Source organism: Molossus molossus, unplaced genomic scaffold (assembly GCF_014108415.1).
Source record: "Molossus molossus isolate mMolMol1 unplaced genomic scaffold, mMolMol1.p scaffold_m16_p_7, whole genome shotgun sequence".
NCBI lineage: Eukaryota > Metazoa > Chordata > Mammalia > Chiroptera > Molossidae > Molossus > Molossus molossus.
This window is the reverse complement of record NW_023425401.1, coordinates 79,114,369-79,134,059: the sequence shown is the minus strand read 5'-3', so window position 1 is coordinate 79,134,059 and position 19,691 is coordinate 79,114,369. Positions and strand designations below refer to the sequence as shown.

General features: G+C 39.9%; 1 protein-coding gene and 1 pseudogene across 9 annotated transcripts in view; one reads left to right on the top strand and one right to left on the bottom strand.

Annotated features, from left to right (window-relative positions):
* Nucleotides 1–19,691, bottom strand: part of ST7 (suppression of tumorigenicity 7) — a 357,848-nt gene that overhangs the window by 174,231 nt on the left and 163,926 nt on the right. For all 9 annotated transcript variants that reach the window (XR_004957295.1, XM_036246192.1, XM_036246196.1 and 6 more), the window contains exon 2: nt 6,650–6,732. Coding sequence is in view for 8 of the 9 variants with exons in the window: in XM_036246192.1 (XP_036102085.1) it covers nt 6,650–6,732 (83 nt within the window). In the remaining variant the exon portion in view is untranslated. The remainder of the gene's footprint in view (nt 1–6,649; nt 6,733–19,691) is intronic.
* On the top strand, nt 12,600–13,066 carry LOC118619569 (annotated as a pseudogene).

Sequence of the window (19,691 nt, the reverse complement as noted above, 5' to 3'; positions counted from 1 at the left end):
AGGTTCTCTTCAAGATCAATAGTCAATGATCCACCGCACTTCAGTGTCTGTATGTTCAAAATGATGAAGTTTTCCACTGTAACACTACTGATTGTGGCTTAGAGAGGAGGACTGTTTTCCTAGGGTAAAGTTATAGAGAAGCTAGCCTGTGCCATGTGCCCCAAGCTCTGCCAACTCAAATACTTGGGGTGGTGCTCAGAATTCATTATTTTATTTTATTTTAATTTTTTTATCCTCACCCAAGGACATTTTTTCCATTTTTTGTTCAGATAGAGTGGGAGGGAGTAAGGGAGAGAGGCAGGGATAGAGAGAGAGAGAGAGAAAAAAACATTGACATGAAAGGGACGTATCCAGTGGTTGCCACCCACACAACCCAACCAGGGCCAGGGGCAAACTGCAACCGAGATACGTGCCCTTAGCGGGAATTGAACATGGGTCTCTCTGGACCGCAGGCCGACGCTCTAACTGCTGAGCCAAACCGACCAGGGTCAGAATTCAACATTGTAAATAAGCTCCCCAGATAATTTCGATGCAGTTGGTTTATTTCTTACTCACTGAATAATTTCTTCACTCATTGGATCTCTATGCAATCAACAAATATTCCTACGAGTTTACTCGGGCATCATTTAGTCATATACAAAAACAGATATGGTCCCAGCCTTTGTGAAACTTCCATTATAGATAACATAAACAATAAATGATGACACAAAAATATAATTATAAATTGTGGTAAGTGTTGGTCTATGTTCTAGACTGGCCAAATCTGATCAATCCATGGGAAAAAAAAGTGTCTCCTCCAGAGAAGGTGGCAGTCTCCCTCTTTTATTCTTTTCTTCTTCTCTCCCCTTGCCTCCTTTCTTATCTACCTGACTCATTTCTGTGAGCCTCTTAACATTAAAACATCAACTGCTAGACACTGATGCAATCTATCTTCCTTGTCAACAACTTCATGAGAGGCAAATTAATGCTGTGGCAAAGCAGTGGAAATTTAAATCCTAGTCCTCACTCCATCCTTACCAAGCAAGGTGATGTGGGCAAGTCATAAACATTCTGGATGTCTAGTCCTTAGTTTTTTTTCTGGTTTCAATTGCATGGCTTCTGAGGGTTCCCACCTCCAGCCCTCCAACTGCATAATTTTCAAGCTTCTCAATTTGTGCTCAAATGTAAACTGAAAAAGCCAAAAAGATAGATCTGTCCCTTTATCTGCCATGGGCCTGTTCACTTCTTCTAATCGTTAATCTGACCCACTCATATCCACAGACAGACCCTGGCAAATACTCTGTAGCATTTGCTCATGAAGATCATGTATTTTCATAGTGACCCCAAGAAGCTGTATCTGATAAGGCTGAATAAACCTCAGTCTCCTCCCACTGTCTGCAGGTTCCCCTGCTATCTAACCACCACAGCATCTCTCTCATTCTTTATTCTAGAGCCAAGAAACAAGCTGCTTCATAATGGATACAACCTGATATTTATATGCTACTTCCCACACCCTGAGAGCCCGTCCAATCAAGTTTACATGAGTCTTTTTGCATTTTTAGTACCAGAATCATTTGGGTGATCCATATGCCTACCAAAGTGCTAAGTGCAAGTCAAGTTCTTTAGATAAATGAAAAAAAAAGTTGAAAGGAGCCATAAAAACCTTCTAGACCCACTCCCTATCTTTTGAACAGGAGGGAATAGAGGGCATGATCAGAGAGATCCGGATTCAGATCTCACCATTTGTCTGCTATGTAACCTTGGTCAAATTATTATTATTATTATCTTTTTTTATCCTCACCTGAGGACATTTTTGCATTTATCTTCAGATACAGCAGGAGGGAGAAAGACAGAAACATCGATGTGAGAGAGACACACTGACTGGTTGCCACTCACACGACCCCAACTGGGGCCGTGGACAAACTGCAACCGAGGTACATGCCCTTAGTGGGAACTGAACCTGGGACTCTCTGGTCCGTGGGCCGATGCTCTAACCGCTGAGCCAAACTGGCCGGGGCTTGGTCAAATTATTTAAACTTTGTGTCTATTTATTTCAGCAGCACAAAAGCACTGGTTATATCTACCACTTGGAATTTCTATGAGAATTAAATAAAATAATATATGCAAAGTGCTTAAAACAGTACCTGAAATAGAGTGGGAAACTCAATAAATGGACCAGATTTCCTACCTGATCTGTCATCGCTTCTACCACTTTCCCCAAAATGTAATTCTTTTACTTTAATTTATGAACTAATTATTTTATTTACTATTCTAATCTTCTGCCTTTTTTGTTCTCGATTCTCAGTTTAGAAATTATGATCTGAATGTCTACCTTATTATTATTTTTTAATCCTCACCCTAGGATATATTTCCATTTATTTTCAAACAGAGTGGGAGGGAGAGATAGTGAGAGAAACAAAGATGTGAGAAGAGACACATCAATTGGTTGCCTCTCGCACGACTCTGACCAGGACTGGGGACCAAACCTCAACCAAGGTACGTGCCCTTGACCGGATTGACTCTTTGGTCCATAGGCTGACACTCTAACCACTGAGAAAACTGGCCAGGTCTGAATGACTACTTTATATCTCTCCATTTAATATGTGTAAAATGTAGGTGTATCCATTAATGAGGATAAAGGGATCTATATATGAATGTCAATACAACTTAGCAGCATTTTCTCCATTCTATCAACATTCTAAGAAAACTGAGGGGAGCATTTTTTCCACATATCCACCTGACTTCTCTCATAAGCAAAAACAAAACCCAGAAATATTCTCCACTTAAACAAACACTACCCACAGAGGCTACTTCAAGCAGACTGGGCATGTCCTTGATAGAGCAGATAAAAGACAATACTGGTAGATTTGGACTATGATACAAGTGCAGTTCCTGTGGCTGAAATCAGACTGAGATGAAAAGGCTTGTGCCAAGCAGGCATAGGCGGCTTGAAGTTAAGCACGAGAGAGAGCTGCCTGAATTGAGTACCTAGGCAAAGAAACCAAAAGGGAAGAATGAGAGCTAGATGTTATAACAAACACATTGCTGGCTTTCAACTTGTGAAATTAAGAACTAGCTGTGACATCTGGTAAAATACACAGCAATTAGTCCTCATTTATTTTTAAACACATTTTAGTGTAAAAGAGAGCCGCATTTGGCAAACACATTTTATTTCTATGTATATTTGTTCAGTTAATTGCTTTTTTTTCTTCACAGGAAAAATACCAGGGTTTTTTGTTTGTTTCTTTTTACCTCCCTTCTCTTAAGACATCACATTACATGATCATTTCAGTCTCCAGCATAGGAATCCTGAGGTCCCCAAACAAACAATTTCCCCATGGGCAGCCCTGTACTTTCAATGTTCACTGCCTGGCTCTCCTAACATTGCTCAAGGGAGAGTAGTTAGATAATCATCTCTCTGGTACCAGGAAACAAACGGCTGAGCAGCTATTTTTCAATTCTTCTCCTCAATGACATGCACTTGGCAGAAAAGAGTTGGGGCTGAATAGAAACCTCCACCCTAGGTACATTTTGAGGGCTAGCAAAACTGAGTCCTCAAAGGCTGGACAACACCAGTGTCAACAATATAAAGCAGGAGGAGCCTAAAACTATCAAGAACTTTTCCCACATTGTAGTTACTTCCCCCTCAGTACAGACCAAGTATTTTTGAGAAAGGCCTTTCAAAATCTTCACACATTAGAGGTTTTCCTTTGCTCAATGTTCAACATCAGTCAGAAATATCCTCTGCATCCTGAGAATGCTGCAATGCTAATATATCCCTTAAGGCAGTACTGCAGGGATCATCAGGTTTCAGCAGCTGCAGTCCACAGAGAAAGCCTCTCTAGCCTGGATCTGTAAAAATATGGCCACGGTCTCAGGAAATCCCTGTATTTGGAGGACAAGAAAAGCAAGCTGATGGGACTTCATGATGGTTTTGGGCCTAGCTCACCAGAGTGAAAGCAAATAACCCACACTCTTGGAATCAAAGCCTAATATTTCTATAACAATATACTACTGGAATAAAATCCAGACCTGCCATTTGTTCAGCAAGCTAGAAAAACAGTCGAGAAGTTAACCAAGAGACAAAATGAGTGAAAAAGCATGACTGCCTGGGTGGAAATCCCATTTCACCCTTCGCCAGCTGTGTTACCTAAAGGTAGGTTACTTACTCGCCTATTCTACCACCCAGTGAGTGCATAAGTAAAACTGAAACAACACTAGCAATTACCTAATTGTACCGTTGTGAAGAGTAGAGAGTTAGCATGCACAGTGCTTAGATCACTGCCTAGCACAAAGAAAACACCACCTAAGTAGGTAATATTCTTAAGTGAACATCACTGAGAGCAATGCACAAAACCTACCTTTCCACACCAGAGTGGATTATTGTTTTCAGTATGAAATTGCTATTCAAATTATATACAAAAATGTACACCTTTTTTCTATTTGTTTAATCAAAAATTATTTCAAAGACTTTTAGAAAAAATACTAAAATATTATTTTAAACATTTAAAAGGAGTTTTTTTCTTTATTGATTTTTTTTTAGAGAGAGAGGAAGAAAGAGAGAGAAACATCGATGAGAGAGAACATTGACTGGCCGCCTTCTTCATGGCCCCCACCGGGGATTCGGCCCACAACCTGGACATGTGCCTTGACCGGGAATCGAACCAGCGACCTCTTGGTGCATGGGTTAATGCTCAGCCACTGAGCCACACCAGCTGGGCTAAAATATTATTTTAATTGTAAATAATTATTAGATGGAGATTTGTAATACTTTCTACCTCCCTCTCCTCCCCGCAAAAAATATATATATGCTAAAAGGTTGCTGTTTTCAGTATATACTTAGTAATAATTTATGAAGCATGTGAAAGCATTCTCTAAGTCTGAAGTTTCGTCAGTCCATTTAAGCACATTAAGGTGGGAACCTAAAGACAGGTTCTAGATCTGGCTTTACTATGAACCAACAAAAGCGTAAGCGAATCACTTACAGCTTTATGAACAACTCCATATAAGGCCTTTATTTTTCTCATGTCCCCATAGAAAAAGAAAGACTTCAGACACAGATGGGTGCAGTTCTGCATTTAAGCCGCAATATGGTACAAATTACAACATATACCTCATTTCAACCCATTTTAAGAAGGAACTTTATTAGGCTTCTCCTCACACGTTGGCTTGGTCTCTGTAGCCAACATTGGACTTTCTATTTAGATTTCCACTTACATAACCATCTTGGAATGTCCCTTGCTGATGTTCTTCACATTCCTGGCCCAATAGCATCAACTTTAAACATCTCTTCCCTTGAGTCCAGCAGCCCATATGATACAGCAGAGCAAGATTAACCTGAATATGCTCTGACCACAAAAAAGATGCTCCCTATACTACCACCATTCCTATTACCTGTTTGCAGGTTTCTGCCCTGCACACATCGGTTTACCTTTTTACTATGCTCCTTACAAGCTCAAGTTTCTGAAACCCTCTGTTGATCTAGGTTTACTTATGCTCTTGTTCTATATCTTTGTGCCCTTCCCCCAAAACTTGAGTTTTTCTACAGCTCTTAACATAAATTCAGTACTATCTTTCTTGTCCCTGTTTCTAATAATAATTAGTAATCACAGGGTTATGTACATATAGAGAAAAAAAATCTAAAACCACTTTCTCCTTAAAGGTCACTTAAGTATATGAGAGTGATTCCACTAAGTTTGGATGGCCCTTCTAAAGGTACTTAAAGTAAAGAAAATGACTTCAGGTGTTATAATTTATTACATCTGCAACTCTTTCAGAGCTTAATGTAACAGAATCACAGAGATAATTATCATATTGCTTTTAGCCTAACTGAAAATTTTTTAAAGGAAAAAATAGGGAAATATATGTAAATATTGAGAGAAAAGGAGATCAGCCCTGGCCGGTTTGGTTCAGCGGTTGGAGTGTCGGCCTGCAGTCCGGAGAGACCCTGGTTCGGTTCCGGCTAGGGGCTCGCACCTCGGTTGCAGATTGTCCCCCGGCCCCAGTTGGGGTTATGCAGGAGGCAGCCACTCGATGTGTCCCTTTCACGTGGATGTTTCTTTCTCTCCCTCTCTTCCTCTCTCTCCCTCCAATTCTATCTGAACAAAAGTGGAAAAATTTCCTCGGGTGAGGATAAAAAAAAGAAAAGGAGATCACAGGAAAAAAGCTTAGAATTGCCACACCCATATCAATAAATTTAAAGAAACAGAGCTTGGTAAATACTGATCTTGATTATGCCCAATAATTTATTTTGAAAAGAATAATAAAAACATTTTTACTTGAATTGAGTCACATTTATTTTACAGTGCATTAGACACTACAATTTGACACAAAATCGTTTTCCTTTTTCTCTTTTATTTATATTTTGTTTATCCTTTTCAACAAAAGTAATATATGATTGTTTACATTTTTTAAAGATATTTTAGAAATATATAACCTACACAGTGGCAGGCCTCTATAAGTGCCCCCACCCAACATATATACACAAGCTAGATAATCACTAAGCTGCTGGTGTATATTCTTCTAGATTTTTTTCCCTGAGCACATACTAATATATACATATATACATGCATACATATATGTACATATGTGTATATGTACACACACACACACACACACACATATTTATATATTCAGCATGTTTTTAAATAGGAAGGAGTCCATCACTTACCAGAATAAGCCCCGATATTAGTGAGGAAGTGCCTGTCAGGGCTACGTAGAACTTCGGTGTTAACGTATTCAAAAACATGCTCACTGAAAAAATGAAACAGGGAGAAGAAGAAGGAATGCATGAGTAGGCAGGTAAAACAACGGCTTCATTTTTCTTTCTGTTTAAATCATTCATTTCTGGTGATAAGAATTCTTAGAACTGTAACAAAGCCCCAGTAAAATGGTTCAGCACTACACAAGCTCAGAACACTAGGTGTCATTATATATCCTGAAAGAAAAAAGCTACATACAAGAAAAAAAGAGCAGCTTGTTTAGTTTCTGTCTCCCCAAACTACTGTTGTAAATGGTTTTCTTGGATTCAACACAACTGAAAAGTCTAATCAGAACTGGTTAAGTCAGTCAAATAGAGAAAATGCCCTATATGTTTTGTGAGACCCACACATCAGAGTCTTTGAGGAACCAATAAGCAGTATGTCAGATAAGTGAAATAAGTCAGTCAGAAAAAGACAAATACCAATATGATTCCACTTATATGTAAAGTAAAGAACAAAATAAATAAAAAACAGAAACAGACTCACAGATACATAGAACAAACTGATGGCTGCAAGATGGGAGGAGGATTAGGAGACTAGGTCAAAAAGGTGAAGGGATTAGCAGTACAAATTGGTAGTTACAAAATGGTCACAGGGATATAAATTAATACCATAGGGAATATAGTCAATAATAATGTAATAACTATGTATAGTGCCAATGGGAACTTAAATGATCAGGGAGATCACTTTGTAAATTATATAATTCTTTAACCACTCTTTTGTATACTAGAAACTAATATAAAATAATATTGAATGTCAATTCTAATTAATAAATAAAGGTTAGTTATACATTTTATAAATATATTAGAGTCATTATCATTTATATCCAGATATTGCATAAAACTTTGACTATTACCAAAACAAGAACTGACCTAACAGGCTTTTTGCACACATATTCACATTTGTTCACTGAATCTGTTTGTAGAAAGAGATTATATCCACTCCAGTTTTAGAATGAAGGGTATTAGAGCCCTGGCTGGTTTGCTCAGTGGTTAGAGCATCGTCCTGCAGTCCAGAGAGACCAGGGTTCAGTTCCCGCTAAGGGCAAGTACCTTAGTTGCAGTTTGTCCCCGGCCCTGGTTGGGTCATGTGGGTGGCAACCACTCGATGTGTCCCTTTCACGTCAATGTTTCTCTCTCTCTCTCTCCCCCTCCACTCTATCTGAACAAAATATCAAAAAATGTCCTCGGATAAGGATAAAGAAAAAGAATGAAGGGTATCAGAAGTAGGACTTTGATGTCACTAGGAGAAAAGTCTTTGGGATTTCTCCTAAGCTCGGCCCAAAAAGCAAAGTCACCACCATGAACAGAGATCCCAGGCTCATTCAACATGCTCTCTGTTTATGAATGAAGCCATGGACAAAGACTGGGAACATGAGTCAGACACAGTTCCCACCCTCCAGTAGGCCACAGTCTAGATGAGAAATAGATGAGTAAACAAGCAATTACCATATGTTTGATAAGTATGTATACAGCGCCTGTGCATAGAATTTTATGAAAACACATAAAAAGGATATACCTCAGGCTGGGGCCTGGGAAGAGGTCTAGGAAAATAAGTAGGCCTTAACCAAACCAAAGAGGGCAAGAGAAGGGATGGAAGGGCAATGTGAGCAAATGAAGAGACCTGCTTTGAGCAAGCAGCACAACCTTTCTAACAGTTGTATGGGTTGAGGAGGGAAGGAGCTTGAGCTATGAACCCTTTGCAAAGATGCAGATGTGGAAGAATACACTGATTCCATCCTTCCTGGCTATGATCATCCTGTCAATAAACCCTATACCCATTCTTTTGTTTTGTTTTGTTCTTTTGTTTGTTTATTTTATTTTTTAATCCTTACCTGAGGATATTTTTCTATTTATCATCAGATAGAGTGGGAGGGAGGGAGAAAGTGGGAGAGAGAGAGGGAGAGATAGCAACATCTATGTGAGAGGGACACATCAACTGGTTCCCTCCCACATGACCGACCAGGGCCAGGGATGAACCACAACCGAGGTATGTGCCCTTGACCGGAACCGAACCCATGACTCATTGGTCCACAAGGCAATGCTCTAACTGCTGAGTCATACTGGCCAGGGCCCCCCTGTACCCACTCTTAAAATGAAATTGATTTGTGGTCTGTCATTTGTTATCACAGAGTCTGGACTAACACAATGTGTTCAGTCAATAGTCGTGATTTGATTAAGTGAACACTTTCCAGGGAAGTAGAGAAAGCCAAGGAAGGAGAGATCAGACTAGAGCTGTAAGACAAGGGGAGGTACAGTTGAGGTGGCTTTGCTTGGCCATTATAAACAACAAAAACAAAGTGATTTGTCATTTCCCATACAACAGTCTGCGGAAGTAGGTGGATTTCTACAAAGGAAATATATATATATATATATATATATATATATATATATATATATAAACCCTAGTTATAAACCTAGAGCTCATAACTTGAGGTGCCTAAAATTTTCAAAATTCCCTTCTTACATTATCAGATCCCACATGACCCATTATTTTTAAAAAGTCATAAAAAGAGAGTATTCATTTGTTATTCTGTAGTTATGAACACTAATATCTGCACCATATATTCTTCAGTAAGTTCTAAGGACAAACTGAGCATAGAATTCAATGAAATCCACACTTCTAAATGACAGAGACAAGATTTGCCTGAATTAAAAGTGCTTTAGTAGCACTACTGTTAACTCTCCAGAAACAAAGCATGAAGAAATGCAGGGGAAAGGTTTTCTACTGAACTACTGATCCATTAATCATCAAGAATTAATGGACAGCCCTAGCCAGTGTGGTTCAGCTAGCTGAACATCGTCCCATGCACCAATGGGTCACTGGTTCAATTCCCAGTCAGGGCACATACCCAACCCAGGTTGCTGGTTTGATCCCTGGTCAGGGTATGTACAGGAGGCAACTGATAGATGTTTCTCTCTCTCTCTCTCTCTCCCTCTCTCTCTCTCTCTCTCTCTCTCTCTCTCTCCCCCTCCCTCCCTCCCTCCCTCCTTCCCTCTCCCTTTCTCTCTTTCTCTTAAATCAATAAAAACAAAATTTTTAAAAAAAGAATTGATAAATGAAAAAAAATGAGTTTTTTTAAAGAGAAAAATAAACATTTCACTCATTTGGTTTTATTCATTACGATTATATAGTACCAGTAATTAATAATTAGAACATATTTCTCTATTATATCTGGTTACAGAAAACTGACTACAGTTGGAAGAGTTAATGGTGGACATTAAAATAAATAGAGATATAAATAAAAAATAAAGCAGAAACAGAAACATTTAAAGAGTGGAAGGTGCTCATTTAAGATCCTATTAATCTCATAGTCATACAGGATATTCTGGCTAAAATCATTAATTGGCGAATCAATGCTTAGTACTTGCCACTTCAGTCTATCTACCTATTATTCAATGTTTATAACCAAAGTACTTTCACATGTTAGATTATTCATTTTCATTTCAACTCCATACCTGCTAAGGTCAATATTACTGTTCATCTATGTCACAACTGAAGTTTAGCAAAGACTGGAAAACCAGTTGCCCTGCTCTCATGGCATGCCCAGGCTCATGGCATGACAGGGTTACACATGGGGATACTGATGAAAGCATGATGGAACAATACAGCAAAATGAAAACAGTAGCCTACCATAGGAAAAGAAGGGGAAGCTGTAAATAATGAATGTTCTTAATACTGTACTTATTTTTACCTCTGACCTTTAAAAATAAGTCCACTGTGGTCTTATCATTAGTATATGCTGCCCCAGGGTGGAAAGGCAGGACGCCACCTTGAAAGGAAAGAATCTAGTTCAAGATCTCCCCATTACATTAGGGCTGTACACTATAGGACAAACTATCTTTAACCAAGGAGTATATTGCCTAGTTTCATCAGGGTCACTAGCAATTAATTTTTAAAACATATGAGACCTGATAAAGTACCTAAAAACTGGGCCAGTACCTAAAAATAGGGATATGTGTTTTTAAACATAAACTGGATTTTCCTGAAATGTACAGGCATAACAATATAACCTCCCTACCTGCTGGGGCTAGGCAAAACAAACAGGTAAAGAGTAATCTAGTTTTGTGAACATAAAAATATAAATTCATAACTTATGTCCAATTTTATGTCCATATAATCCTAATGTCCAATTTCAACCCAGAGACAAAAATTAATAAATCAGAAAGCTTTTCATTTGATCCAATAGGGCACTCCTAACAGGTCACTGGCTCAAAGAATATAGCATCACTTATTCAAAGTCAGCCTCCGGGACTGCATCATAGAGCATGCTGAACTTACTGAACTTGAACCTGGCATGGTCTTTTCAATTAATTAATGAGTAATTGGGAAGGAACTGAGTATGACCCTAAGAGGAAACTTGGTAAGAGGAATAGATATAAGGATTAAACATTAAGTGACCTCTATGAATCACAAAAGAGAAGAGATAAGAAAATAATATAACAGATCAGCTGTGGGAAGTGAAGAATTACTCCTGTGAGCAAGAACTAGAATACAAAAGGGCTTACTCAGGAATCATTTGCAATAGGCCTGTGAGGACAAACCTGTGAGGAGCCATCCATGTTTCTAGACTTCATGACAGTAAGAGCCTTTCTACATATTCTTCAGAGCACAAGCTATTCCCAAGTTACTTTCCTGGAAAAGACCTTTGAAACAGAGTGAGCACATAACCCTGTGCGTTTGTCTCTGCAGACATAGTACACCTTACACAGAGAAGCCCTGGAATGAAGAGGTTAAGGCAGCATCGAAGACTTTGAGGTACTGACTAAATAGAACTGAATAGCAGCAAAATAAAATCTACAACACCCCAAAATATGGGTCTGCTTTGTCCTGTGTTTCTTTTAATGCCTCACTAAAATATAGCATGTGAAATATTTTCTAACAATCAGCAATCATTTCAAAAGTTACGGGGGAAAAAATTCCTGGAAAGAAAGGTTAAAGAAACTAAGCTTATTTAGGCTGGATGGAAAAAATAATTAAAGAAATTTTATGTAAAATCATTATGCCTGGAAAAAAAGACCAGGCTTAGGACACTTAGTCTCTAAACGTGAAACCAACTGTGACGTGTGTATTTGGTGGTGGGGAGTCCCACACCCTCCTAGAATGCTCTCTCTCATAGCTTCAATACATATTAGCTGAGTGCCTACCTGGGCCAAATGATGTTTAATAAATGATGTTTGCAAAACTGGACAGCTACATGCAAAAAAAAAAAAAGAAACTGGACCACTAATTTACACCATACACAAGAATAAACCCAAAATGGATAAAAGACTTAAATGTGACTCATGAATCCATAAAAATCCTAAAAGAAAATGTAGGCAACAAAATTTCAGACATCACACACAGTGCAATTTTCACTGATACAACACCTAAGACAAGAAAAACAAAGGAAAAAATGAACACATGGGACTACATCTAACTCAAAAGCTTCTGCACAGCAAAAGAAACAAGCATCAAAATGAAAAGGGAATCATATGGGAAAGCATAATTGCCAATGATATATCAGATAAGGGGTTAATTTCCGAAATATATAGAGTACTCATACAACTCAACAAAAGGAAGACAAAGAATCCAATTAAAAAATGGGCAGACTGGCCGGTTTGGCTCAGGGGTTAGAGCGACGGCCTGCGGTCTGGAGAGACCCGGGTTCGGTTCCTGCTAAGGGCATGTACCTTGGTTGCAGTTTGTCCCCAGCCCTGGTTGGGTCGTGTGGGTGGCAACCACTCGATGTGTCACTTTCACGTCGATGTTTCTCTCTCTCTCTCTCTCTCCCCCTCTCACTCTATCTGAACAAAATATCGAAAAATGTCCTCGGGTGAGGATTAAAAAAAAAAATGGGCAGAGAGCACCAGATCCAAGATGGCGGCCAGCAGGAGGCTGATGAAGGAGCTTGAAGAAATACACAAATGTGGAATGAAAAACTTCATTGATGAAGCTAGGTTGATGAAGCTAATTTATTGACTTGGCAAGGGCTTATTGTTCCTGACAACCCTCCATATGATAAGGGGGCCTTCAGAATCGAAATCAACTTTCCAGCAGAGTACCTATTCAAACCACCGAAGATCACATTTAAAACAAAGATCTATCACCCCAACATCGATGAAAAGGGACAGGTCTGTCTGCCAGTAATTAGTGCTGAAAACTGGAAGCCAGCAATGAAAACTGACCAAGTAATCCAGTCCCTCATAGCACTGGTGAATGACCCCCAGCCCGAGCACCCACTTCGGGCTGACCTAGCTGAAGAATACTCTAAGGACGGTAAAAAATTCTGTAAGAATGCTGAAGAGTTTACAAAGAAATATGGGGAAAAGCGACCTGTGGACTAAAATCTTGATTCCAGCAAGTGTGAGCAGAGGCCCGGAGCAGTGCATTCAGACACCCCGCAAAGCAGGACTCTGTGGAAAATTGACACGGGCCACCACCTGGCGTTTGCTTGTGGCAATTACTAACTTTCTACAGTTTTCTTAATCAAAAGTGGTCTTAGGTAACCTGTAAAGAAAGAATTAAAAATTTAAGATGTTCTAAAAAAAAAAAAAATGGGGCCCTGGCCGGTTTGGCTCAGCGGTTGGAGCGTCGGGCTGCGGTACAGGGAGACCCGGGTTCGGTTCCCGCTAAGGGCACATACATCGGTTGCAGTTTGTCCCTGGCCCTGGTTGGTCGTGCGGGTGGCAGCCACTCGATGTGTCCCTTCACATCGATGTTTCTCTCTCTCTCTCTTCCTCTCTCTCCCTCCCGCTCTATCTGAACAAAAAGTAGAAAAATGTCCTCGGGTGAGGATAAATAAATAAATAAATAAATAAATAAATAAATAAAAAATGGGCAGAGGATCTAAATAGACACCTCTCCAAACAGGACATACAAATAGCCAAGAGACATATGAGAAAAGGAGCAATGTCACTAATCATCAGAGAGATACAAATTAAAAAGACTAGTGTGGGATGGGGGTTGGTAGATGGATGATTTTTAACCTTGTGATATACATTCTCACAACCTGGCCAGCCTAGGATCAAAGTGTGTGTGTGGACAGTGGGGTTTGACTGATAGGCAGGAAGACCACCTTGGGTGCATATGTATGCTTCATTTCCATGTGAATAAAATAGGGCTTGCATGACAAAGAGTTGGAAGCAGGATAATAGGCTGTAGGCCCAGACATGGCTAGGTTTGTTATTTTTTAGTTTTAAAGTATCTTTCTGCTGTAAAAAGCGAGAGACAAGGCTAGGCTGTATGGTTTGCAAAGATGCCATCTCAAGGAAATAATTTACATAAATCCACTTGTAACCTGGGGGAACCAATCTGCAAATATATGAGACTGCGTCCAAAGATCGAGAGCATTTGCTCCATTGCAAAGCTCCCTCTCACTCCAACCAACATGTACTTGTAGTTCATTGTGTTGCACCAATCCCCGCAGGCAAAGAGACGGCAGACTAGGAGGTATCACCTCACACCTCCCAGAATGGCTGCCATTAACAAATCATCAAACAATAAGTGCTGGCAAGGGTGTAGAGAAAAGGGGACTCTAGTATACTGCTGGTGGGAATGCAGACTGGTACAGCCACTATGAAAAACAATATGGCATTTCCTCAAAAAATTAAAAACGGATGTGCCACTTGACCCAGAGATCCCACTTCTAGAAATATATCCTAAGAAGCCTGAAACACCAACCAGAACGAATATATGTGCCCCTATGTTCTTAGCACTATTTACAATTGCTAGGATCTGGAATCAGCCCAAGTGTCCATCAATAGATGAGTGGATTAAAAAGCTGCAGTACACATATATACAATGGAATACTATGCAGCTGTAAGAAACAAAGATCTCTTAACCTTTGAGATGACATGGAGGGACCTGAAGAGTATTATGCTAAGTGAAGTAAGCCAATCAGAGAAAGACAAATATCACATGATCTCACTTATTTGTGGAATATAACGAACAAAATAAGGTGATGAACAAAATAGACCCAGAGTCATAGAAGTAGGGTACGGACTGATAAACCTCAGAAAAGGGGAACAGGTGAGAGGGAAGAAATGAACCAAAGAACTTATATACATATATACATAACCAATGGATATAGACAACAATGCCAGGGAAGGGAAGGATCAGTAGGAGGATGTCAATGGGAGAAATAGGGGAAACATTTGTAACAAAAATAAATTAATAAAAAATAATATGAATGAAAGCCTTGGCCAGTAGTTCAGTTGTTTAATGTCGTCCCAAACTCCAAGTTTGCAGGTTCAAGCCCCAGTAAGGGAACACACAAAATCAACCAATGAATGCATAGATAAGTGGAACAACAAATTGATTTTTTCTCTCTTTCTCTCTCTGTCTCTTTCTCTTCCTCTCTGTCCCTTTCTCTCTCTCTCAAATCAATAAATATAAATGCATGGAAGTAACTAAGAAAGGTAAGAAGAATAGTAACAAGAGTAATGGAATAACCAGCCACATTCTAAAACATTTTTCAGTAAATGCTCTATATTTATTAATATCAGCTAATTCTTTCATTTATCCAAATGTACTTAACTTATAAAAAGTACATGACTCTCAACTAGACCCTGGAGTTGAAAAATAAAAAGATGAAAATGACTATCCCTTAAGAAGGAAAAATGAGATGCCCACACAAATAATACAGGACAGAATGTGAAACACATCAGAAAAGAGGGACAGATAAAATGTAAAAGAAAAGACTATTATTTCCAAGTAGAAGGATCAGAGAATCTTAATGAATGAGATGTCCAACTGGGCTTTGAAAGAAGGATAAGCTTGGAACATGAGATTGGTGAGAAGAATAGAAATGGTATGAATTCCAGACAGATATTACAACATACACAAAAGAACTGAGCTGGCATACAGGGCAGATGAGGAGAAGCTGTGGGAGAGGGAGAGAATGCTGATTCAAATGCCAGGTTGAGAAAATCAGTCTTCAAATAGTGAGAAGATACCCACCATTCGTAAAGAGAGATGTGACTGAGACAGATGTGTTTTGTAGTAATGAAGTAGGGTGTAAAACGTACAGCTTTGGGAGTTATTTGAGAGGGGAGCTCCTGTCAAACCACTAGGGTAGGAAGTGGGGCATTTCACATGTTGCAGAGGTAAATTTAATAGGATATGGCTCTTAACAATGTGGTGAAGTGGGGACAAAGTTGAACAGCAAGTGATTAGAGACAATGAGTGGTAAGGAAATTATGGCAGCAAGCACAGGCTGCTTCTACAGTAAGTCTGGCAGGAAAGAGATGAGAGTTTATCGTTAAGTGTGACTTAAATCAAAAGAAAATATAAATAGCCCTTGCTGGTGTGCTCAGTACTTAGAGCGTTGGCCCGTGGACAGAAGGGTCATGGGTTCAATTCCCAATCAAGGGCATGTACCTGGGTTGCAGGTAGGATCCCAGGCCCTGGTAGGGGTCATGAGGGAGGCAACCAATCAATGTGTTTCTCTCTCATTGATGTCTCTCTCTCCCATCCTCCCTTCTACTCTATCTAAAACTCAATAGAAAAATATCCTTAGGTGAGAACTGCCCCCCCAAAAAGAGGAGGGGTAAATAAATAGCACTGTAGGAGTTAGTATCCAAATCAGGAATAAAACTGCCTGGCCAGTGTGGTTCAGTGGATTAAGCATTGTCTGATAGATTGAGAGGTCCTCGTTTGATTCCAGGTCAGGGCACATGCCCAGGTTGTGGTCTGGATACCCAGCAAGGGGCATACAAGAGGCAGTGGATCAATGTTTCTCTCAGATCGATGTTTCTATCTCTCTCTTCCTCTCTCTCTAAAAAATCAATAAAAACATATTTTAAAAAAATTTTTTTAAAAATTAGGAATAAAACTGAAACTAAACTTTATTTCACTGCAACAAGATCAGGTCTCTTAAGAAATCCTAAAAGAATAATTAAAACAGAATGACTCAGTTCATTGAATATCATCCTGTACATCGAAAGCTTGCCAGTTCAATTCCTGGTCAGGGCACATACCTCGGTTGTGGGTTTGATCCCCAGATGGGACACGTATGAAAGGCAACCAGTCCATTTTTCTGTCTCACATCAGTGTTTCCCTCTCCCTTCCTCTCTCTAAGCATGTCTTTGGGTGAGGGTAAATTTTTTTTAAAAAAGTATGCCCTGGCCAATCTGGCTCAGTGGTAGAGCATCGGCCCACAGACCAATAAGTCGTGGGTTCGATTCCAGTCAAGGACACGTACCTTGGTTGCAGTTCGTCCCTGGCCCTGGTCCAGGTCCCCTGGGAGGCAACCAGTTGATGTGTCCCTCTCACGTCAATATTTCTTTCTCTCTCCCTTTCTCTCCCTCCCATTCTATCTGAAGATAAATAGAAAAATATCCTCAGGTAAGGATTTAAAAAATAATAATAATGATTAAAACAGAACGAAGCACTTTATTTGACAGGATTTTGAACCTAATAATTACACATAAGTATATTCCTGTTTTACCAACTGGGGTTAAATATGCCCTGGCCAGTTTGGCTCAGCAGTTAGAGCGTCGGCCTGTGGTCCAGAGAGATCTGGGTTTGGTTCCCACTAAGGGCACGAACCTGGGTTGCGGTCTGTCCCTGGCCCTGGCTGGGTCGTGTGGGTGGCAACCGCTGGATGTGTCCCTTTCATGTCAATGTTTCTCTCTCTCTCTCTCTCCCTCCCACTCTATCTGAACAAAATATCAAAAAATGTCCTCGGTTGAGGATAAAAAAATAAATAAATGACAAAATAAAAATAAATCTATTTCCTATTATATATAATATTAGATATTATTGTGACTTTTGCACTTTCTATTAATTTACTTATTCTGCATTGAAACCCTCTGCTAACTTACAGCTAAAGAGTTGCCTCTGAGAAAGTTAATGCTTTGGGCAGGCAGAGAAGCAACTAGAGGCCATTGGGTAGTAAAATTCAAATTGGATTTTTAAGTTAGCTTTTTCTTTTCATTATATTCTCCAAAAGTTCAATGACTAACTTACTTCTCTTTTGAGTGAAAAGCTGCCCCATAACAAGGTCTTCTGAAAGCTGTGTTAAGGCTATTTCCCTCTGGGTGAGGGTGCATAACCCACAGAGATAACAAGTCACAGGGGAGAAAACTAGACAGGCCAATATTTTAGTAGTCATCTGCTCCAACTGCCTGGTTGTCCTAAGTAAGGCTTCATTATTTTCAATTCTAGTAACTAGATTTTGCTTCACACTTGCATCAAATGACTGGTTACTATTCAAAGGACACCTGAAAGTGTATCTCCCTAGGTTTAGGGCTGGTAGCAAATTATAAACAGTAAATCACAAATTCATCTGTCTTGGAGAGTGACATTGGAGGAATGGCAGTGTGAGAGATCCCCTTGGCCTCTCCCCCTGAAATTCCCTGAAGTTAACTAACTATAACCCAACAAAGAATTCCCAACTCAGTGTGGAGGCAAGCCTGAGAGACCTGTGAATTGAAGCATCTATAGGTGGGCAACCAAGAATACATAGGGAGGCAAGAGGGGAGGAAAGCTGTGATTGCCACAGACGCAGCCCTGCAGCCAGGAGCTCAGAGTGCCTGAAGTCAGTGGTAGTGGGCACTTTTTATGGCCAGAGGAACACAGAGTCACAGTGGGCAGTCCAGCAGAGTGAAGGGAGCAAACAGTGACTGAGCCAGCAGAGATGCCTGACAGAGCATAGGGGTTCTGCTGTGCAGCTGTCCACTGCTGAACAGTGGTGTTTCAGACAGAGAAACAGACACAAGAAGCCCTGCCACCCTTGGACTCCCAAAACTCGCCTCCTGTTGCCCTTGGTGTTGGATTAAGGAGCACATATCTGTAAACCAAGAGCTATTGCAGTGGAATTGCTGTTTCCCCAGCTGAGGCAATGGGGGGCTGGGGTGTCCCCTCAGAAGTCCAGGGTCACCATTATGTTGAAGGCAAAACAAACCCCACTCCCAAGCACCGGAGGCTGTACTGTCTTATGGAAGCCACTAAGGTCAAAACTGGGAGATCACAGAGGTAAAAATCTTGTGATTTACTGCCATCTACTGGAAAATAGTAGAGAGACCTCTTTAGAGAAAGCAGCTAGAGAAGGGCCAATAATATATACATACAGGCCTAGACAAAGGAGACCAGCAAATACCATGAATAACCACAGAGACAAGGAAGCTCAGAAAGAAAACAAAACAAAAAAATCCCCAGAAAACAAGATGGAACACATGGAACTGTGATATGAATGCCAGCTATTTCAAGACTGCAGTTCTGAAAATACTTAATGAAATACAAGAAAATACAGACAGGCAATTCAGTGAACTCAGAAAACAAATTAATGAACAAAATGAGTATTTTACCAAAGAGATTAAAACTTTAAAAAAGAAACAATCAGAAATCCTTCAAATGAAGCTCTCAATTGAGGAAATCAGGAGTCAACTACTGAGCAAAGGAAACAGAGCCAACCAGATGGAGGAAAGAATTAGTGATATTGACGATAACATCTAGAAATGACACAGAGAGGAGAGAGAACTGAGCATAAAGATAAATGAAAGAGCTCTATGAGAATTATCTGACTCCATCAGAAAAAGCAATATTAGAATAATAGGCATACCAGCAGAAGAAGAGGGGGAGAAAGGATGGAGAGCCTATTCAAACAAATAGTAGATGAGTGTGGAGTTGGGAGGTTGGAAGATGGACATTTTGTAACCTTGTGTTAATGCATTCTCGGAAAACTGGCCCACCAAGGTACATTGAGTGCTTCATTTGCATGTGAATAAGGGTTTGTTGTCTTTTGCCTTCAAAGTCTCTTCCCATAAAAAGCAAGAGACAAAGCTAGGGTGTGTGGTTTGCAGAGACGCCATCTCAAGGAAATAATTTACATAAATCTGCTTGTAACCTGGGCGTGCCAATCTGCAAATGAATGGGACTGCATCCAAAGATCTGGAGCATTTGCTCCCTTGCAAAGCTCCCCCTCACTCCAAATAACCTGTGCTTGTAGTTTCATTGTGTTGCACCGAT